Raw genomic sequence first — 6,281 nt, forward strand, 5'->3', positions numbered from 1 at the left:
TTTGTTTTCCTCCTTCGTGCAGGTGGTCGCGGCACAACATGGCCGCCGCCGGCCGCGGGGCGCCCTGAGGGCGGCGGGGCTGCGGCCCCGCCAGGGCCAGCGGCCGCCCGCGGCCTGGGCGGCGTGGCGGGGAGAGGCGGACGCGGGCAGCAGCCCCGGGAGAGGGCGCGGCGGGAGGGACGCGCGGTGTCAAGTGCGGTCTGCGCCTCCGGTTTCATCGCGTCTGCTGTGAGTGCGGCTGAGCGTTAAGAACGAGTACCCTTGCAAAGAGTGGACGTTTCCTTGGGGCACCATTAAAGATACCCTGCTTAGTCAGGCGCTTCAGGAGAATCCTTCAGGCTGAATGGTTGTGTGACTAGGTTRTCAGATGGTTATTTGAGTCAGCCAATTCAACCGGCAGTTGCATTGAAAATAAGTAAGTCTGGATCAAAGATATTGAGATAACTTCAGTCAGCAGAGGTTTCCCATTTAGCTCTCTTTGTGTCTGCATTTTGTACAGGTTTTCAAAAGCAAATACGCGTAAGGTTGGTGGATAATGGAAGTGTCCCCCGGAAAGTGCAGCCTGTGGCCCTGGGAAGCCGTAGGGTGCGGGTGGTCTTGTGCAGGCACCCCTTCCCCATGCTATGGAGCTGGGCTGGCTGCTCTGCCGACCCTGTTAAGCTCTTGTGTCCAGCACTTCAGTGAGGCAAGTGTGGGTGGACTGAGGATGTTGGCAAAATCAGCTGAGGATTTCACRCAGAGAGTTGCTGACCATCCAGATTAGTATCTGCAATGGAAAATGTAAGTTTGAAAACTTGAGAGCATACCAGGATGGCCGCTGACTAACATGCCTTTTGCAGTCYTCGCCTATTTTCCTCTAGTTGATTGTCCCATGTTCTTTATGATTTGTCTCTAGATTTTGTGACTGTATCTGACTTTGGCTGCAGTTAGGGCTTGTTTTCTCAGCAGGTTCCTTTTTTGAATGTGTCATCTTGGAGATGCCAGTTGACTGAGGCCCAGAGACCTAGAAGTTCCTGGAGAGCTTTGCAGGAGAGTGTGTTATGACACTGGGCTGGAGCTGGCTAGAGACAGAGCTCCCTGCTCCTGATCACTGGAGAGAGGACATCATGAGAGCCTGAACCCTCTTGCATTGCACTCTCAACTGCATATTGCTGTTGGATTCGCTGGTCTCTCTCCCTTACTGTGGCTGTAGCATGTGTTATATAATCAGCTTTGGTAGGAGAGCACCTGGTTTTGCATACCTTGATGATGATTTTACAAAATTCAGCATCTCTTAAGAGTAAATTGCTGTTGCTGCTCTTGGAGCTAAGCTTGGTGCGTTAAAGAGAGCATGTCTTTCCCTGGGGAGCTAAAGGTTCAACCTGCACTCAAGCATCAGTCTGTCTTGACTCRGCTCCTACTTAGAAGAGAAACTCCCCCCAATACACACACCTAGAAGAGTCCAGAGCTCTCAGATGTTTTAAGTGTTTATAGCAGTCCTAATAGAAAGTAGCCAATGCTTGGGGGRAAAAACTTATATGGCCAATGAAAATGCAAATTTGATTGAATAGGATCTAAAAGACTTCATAAATACATAAGTCCTCATTGTGACAGCAAGCAAGGTTGTGTCTTTTAGGGAATTTGAACAGAAACATGAGAATGTAGAGTCTAGTCCTTAAAACAAATAATTCCCCCCCCCCCAAAAAATACAAAACAGATCTAATTGACAAATAGCAAATTACAACTATACCTCATCTGTCCTGACAGATTCTTCACATATAAAATGTATAAAAATGAGAKAGCATAAAGAAGAAGAAGGATTTGGTATCATGTCTTACTTCATGCAGACTTCCTTTCTGAGATTTAGCAAGTCATTAAATCTCTTTGTGACTTGGTCCTGCCTGATTATCTTACAAAAATTAATAAATATATGTCAGTTAGGAATATAAATGTGGRATGGGTGCACGGCATTGATAATGTAGTTTTAATGGCTACCATATGTTGTAAATAGATGTGTTTCACTTACCTTTCTGCCTCTTTTCCCTGGAGAATTAGAGCTTCTTTTGTGTGCTGGATTGAAAARGGTTAGAATTTAATGAAATCATGTACTTATAAATACAACATATGTAAGAATGAAATAGAAGCTTGTTTACATTGTAAGTGCCTCAGTATTAGGGGGAAGTATTGACATAGCAGAACATGATAGATCCAAGTTCGAGAGTCTGGAAGACCAACATGCATGACGTAAGACCTCTGAATTGTGTTTTTTATTTTCTTTTGTTCTAGGATTAAAAGGTAAATATTAGTAGGGTGGCCCACTTTTTCTTACTGCAAGAGGCTAGTTTTGGGACTGCACTCATTTGTTACTAGCAAGAGGCTAGTTTTGGGACTGCACTCATGGATCATATGAGTGTGTTGACAATCTGTTGGGGTGTGTGCATGTTTGCCCTCCTCCGCTGACACAGAAACTCTTCTCTGTGTCTTCCAAACCAACAGCAGAAGACATGCTGTACTGAATAGAGTTGGTCTAGATCCTCGATCTAACTCATGAATTACTATTTGGAGTGTTTTGCATTATGTATTACAACTTAAGTCTTTTCAATTAAAGTAACATCTCAAACACTACCTTTGCCTGAAAGTTAATGAAATTATTGTTTCTTTTCCAAGGAAGCTGCGATGAAAGAAGCTAGCCATGARAGGTCACAGGAATTTGTACTGTCTATCTCCACAAATACTAACAAGTAAGCAGTATATAATACCGTAGGATGGAGGTGGACTTGGTTTCTGTTAATGGTGCTTGTCACGCAGGTGAGGAACACTCAGATAATTCTAGGCAAACCTCTGAGAARGTGGGCCGCAAAGCCAGCCTCCAGCTGGAGGTGGAGGAAGATTACTCACCACCTTCTAGTCCTGGGTGCATCCTTGCTGGGCCTTCCGTCCGACAGGAAGTCCTTGTAGAACTGCAGTGTGAAGAAGAGGAGACCTTTGAAACTTATTACCAGAAACGTAACTCAACCACCCCTGGGGTTTTTGTCACCTCCAGTACCAACTTTGACCTGCAGTGTGAAGATGAAGATTTAGAGCGCTGTTCCTCTGAACACTCTGAGGAACCTCAAGGAGGAATGAGCGAGGATGATGAAAGCATCMTTCTTATTGATCCTTTTGAGGAGGAGGAGGAGGACTTGGAGCCCATCTCTGGAAGTACTTTGACTTACAGGAGCAAGAAATGTGATGCCTCTTTCCAGGGTGTGAGTGAGTTGCAAGAACACAAGCAAATCCATCTTGTGGAAAACTCATGTCAGTGCCCTGTCTGTGGCAAAGGGTTCTTTCRTGCTGCAAACTTGCGAATGCACATGCTCATTCATTCCAGTGACAGACCATACAAATGTCCAGAATGTGATAAGGGTTTCATCCGCACAGCTGATGTCTGGAGGCACCTACGCAACGTACACAAGATAGAACGTTCAAAGATTTTAGGAAATGGCATGSCTAGGAACCTGTGGTCTCCAGTACACAGGAACCAGAATGGTGGGAGAGATCTTTATCAGCACTGTTCTGGTGACCAGGTGCCTGGAGAAGAGTGTAAACCATACATCTGTCCAACATGTGGCAAGGGTTTCSATAAGCCTAACCTGCTTTCCAAACATAAGGTGATCCACCGGCAAGATAAGCCTTATGAATGTCACGAATGTGGGAAGTCTTTTGTGCAGCTGCTCAGGYTGAAAAGACACCAGMARACTCACTCTGGGGAGCGCCCCTTCTATTGTGAGGAGTGTGGAGGGACATTCACCCGTCTGGCGTCACTCCAGCGCCATCAGCGRATCCACACTGGAGAGRAGCCCTATTCTTGTGCTTACTGTGCTCAGGATTTCACTGAGTCAGGTTCCTTGAGGAGACATGAGCGCACACACAAAATGAAAACTCTGTAGTTTCCAGAACTCTGCGTGCTGATGGCTATGTTGTTTCCTTTTGACTCAGTTTCTACACTCTGCTTTGCCCCTCTGTTTATAAGCAGAATTTTTTGAAAAAGGTCTATCCCCAGTCACTGTCTGCAAGGAGAGCCAGTGTAACTCAGGCTAGATGACATTATTTGTGAGGAACTCTKTGATCACTATGGAGAAGATCAGTGTTGCTGGTGGTACTGCATTTCTTGGCAGCTGCAAGARGAAATGCTTCTACTGCTGTTGTATCAGGCTGAAGTCAAGAGATGCACAGTTGTTGTTGGGCATTATTGGGACTAATTGGGCTCATCTGGGGCATCTAAGCATGTAAGATTCACGTGTTGCATTAGAGCTCTTGTGCACATGTGATCTCTAAGTTATCATACTACTTTCTAGGCTATGACCATCATCTGATGCTGGTTTTGCAGAACTGTCCTGATAGGCTRCCCAACCCACGTGATCAGAACAAGTTGTGTTAGTTGTAACAATCCATGATTTGGATTTTTTTTTAATGGCCATTTATCATCTGCACCCCATGCAAATGTGCTTACCTGTGGAGGTATTGGTCTCTCATGTGCTTATGTATTACTGGAGTTTTCCTTCTGATTATTCATGAATGAAGAGAGGGTTGCGTGCTTGGCTTGCAGTAATGTATGTGGAAGGAGTATGTGGTTCTGTGTGTCTCAGTCAAGGCAGAAGAAAGTCTTTAGCCTAGTCATCTACTGCATTACTGTAAGAGATATCTAAGAATTTTAAATTCAGAAAAAATGATAATAAAAACAACGAAAATCTTCTGAGTTTTTTTCCATTTTCTGAGAGTTGGAGTTATGGTTCTTTCTCTGCAAAATTCATCATACTAAGCAACATGTATGTTGATTTCTCATTGGATTCAATGACCATTTAAAAAGAGATGTTACCAATTTATGTTTTAACTGGCTAATTGGAAGAAACTCAACTATCACTTACTGTGCTTTCAAAAGTAATTTGCTTTTCAATTAGGGAGGAGGTGCAGTTATGTTTCTTTTTCCAATTTTCATCTCCCAGAAGAGTAGTTTCTGGTGTTGTGTTTATTTTTAGAAAGATCTGTTAGATCACATAAAAGCAGAACTTTGAACCTTCTCATATACTGTATTTTAAATGTTATGTAATGTGCACACTTCCATTCATTTTTAATCTCAGTTCTGTATTTGCTGTTACTGGTAGATGGTTGTTTTCAAAACCCCTGAGAATTTTGTTAGCAGAATACGGCAACAACATAGCTATCCAGTGCACAAAATAAATGTGGTGTTGAAAGTGGGAGCAATCTCTGCTCTACTGTGCAATCTCACAGTAATCCTGGAGAATAGTTATAACTGCAGCAAGTACAAAATTGGTTAGTGCAAGGACTAAAGGACAAATGCAGAGCGTAAAGGGAACTGGGACCACTACCTGTCATGGAATAGAAGCTGCTGGGAGGCACCTGACAGAGTTCCCAGAGGACTGGACTTTGGACTCCTCCTGTTGAATGGTTACGTTAATGATGCTAATGTAAAAATGGATAYGTGGGAATGAAATGTGCTAGGGTGGAATGTGAACAGAAGGCAGGGCTGGAGAGCCATAGAAGAAGAGTGAGAGGTCCCCCAGAAACAGTGGTATAGAAAAGATAGGAACTTGTGTTCCAAACTAGTGGCTTATCAGCTGTAAGTGATGGCGGAAAGGATGCTGAGAACRCCTGTGGACTGCTCTTGTGCTGTAGCTTTGAAAAGAGCAAATGCGATCCTAGAATGTATCAGGCAAAGGATTTCCAGTAGGAATGAAGAAACAGGGCCGTTCTGAAAGGCCCTGGTGAGACTCCACCAAAAACAGTGCAGCTGTGGACACTCAGGTTGAAGAAAATATCATTCAAAGTGGAAGTGAAGCAGAGAAGTCAGGGGTGTGGAAAGACAGGCTGGCAAGAGCTGAGCTGAGCGTAGGTCTTTTGACCAAGCACAGCTTCAAAGGGAATTCAATGACTATCTAAGCTTCCTTCGGAAGAAGAATAGTTATTGCCATTGATGGGGGGGAGGGGGAATGTGAATTACTGTAAAATGGAGTTTGGAAGTCTCTGGAGGACCGAGGTTTTGGAAGAGCCTTGCAGTGGGGGTGTGTGCAAGGAGGGCACCAGCTCATTTTAAGCAACAGCTTGGTACATCTGGACGTTTCTGTGCAGCTGTCGGCCTCGCTGCCCTGCGTTGCTCGGGTTCCTCCCCCTCTCTCCAGGCTGGCTGCCCCGGTCCGCCCGGCTTTGCAGCACCCCGGGAGCGTGCAGCGCTGGGGCGCGCCGAGCGCCGCGATTCCAGGGCGGGCGGCGAGGAGAGCGGCTGCAGCGCCGCCCCGCTGCCG

At 45.2% G+C, this 6,281-nt stretch overlaps 1 protein-coding gene across 4 annotated transcripts; it reads left to right on the forward strand.

The window, feature by feature from the left end:
• The first annotated feature begins 14 nt into the window (after positions 1-14).
• Positions 15-4,730, forward strand: LOC146591826 (uncharacterized). 4 transcript variants are annotated; one of them, XM_085312117.1, is made up of 3 exons: positions 15-415; positions 500-780; positions 2,647-4,730. In XM_085312117.1, exon 3 carries the CDS (start codon positions 2,745-2,747, stop codon positions 3,906-3,908), a length of 1,164 nt encoding a protein of 387 aa, XP_085168243.1. In that variant the 5' UTR covers positions 15-415; positions 500-780; positions 2,647-2,744; the 3' UTR covers positions 3,909-4,730. The 4 variants fall into 4 exon arrangements, with proteins under 4 accessions (XP_085168243.1, XP_085168244.1, XP_085168245.1 ...); XM_085312118.1 differs by lacking the exon at positions 500-780; XM_085312119.1 differs by lacking the exon at positions 500-780 and having other exon boundaries at positions 15-228.
• Positions 4,731-6,281: the final 1,551 nt, after the last annotated feature.

The sequence above is a fragment of the Rhea americana genome, unplaced genomic scaffold, assembly GCF_003343005.1.
Source record: "Rhea americana isolate MKP2758 unplaced genomic scaffold, rheAme1 scaffold_358, whole genome shotgun sequence".
NCBI lineage: Eukaryota > Metazoa > Chordata > Aves > Rheiformes > Rheidae > Rhea > Rhea americana.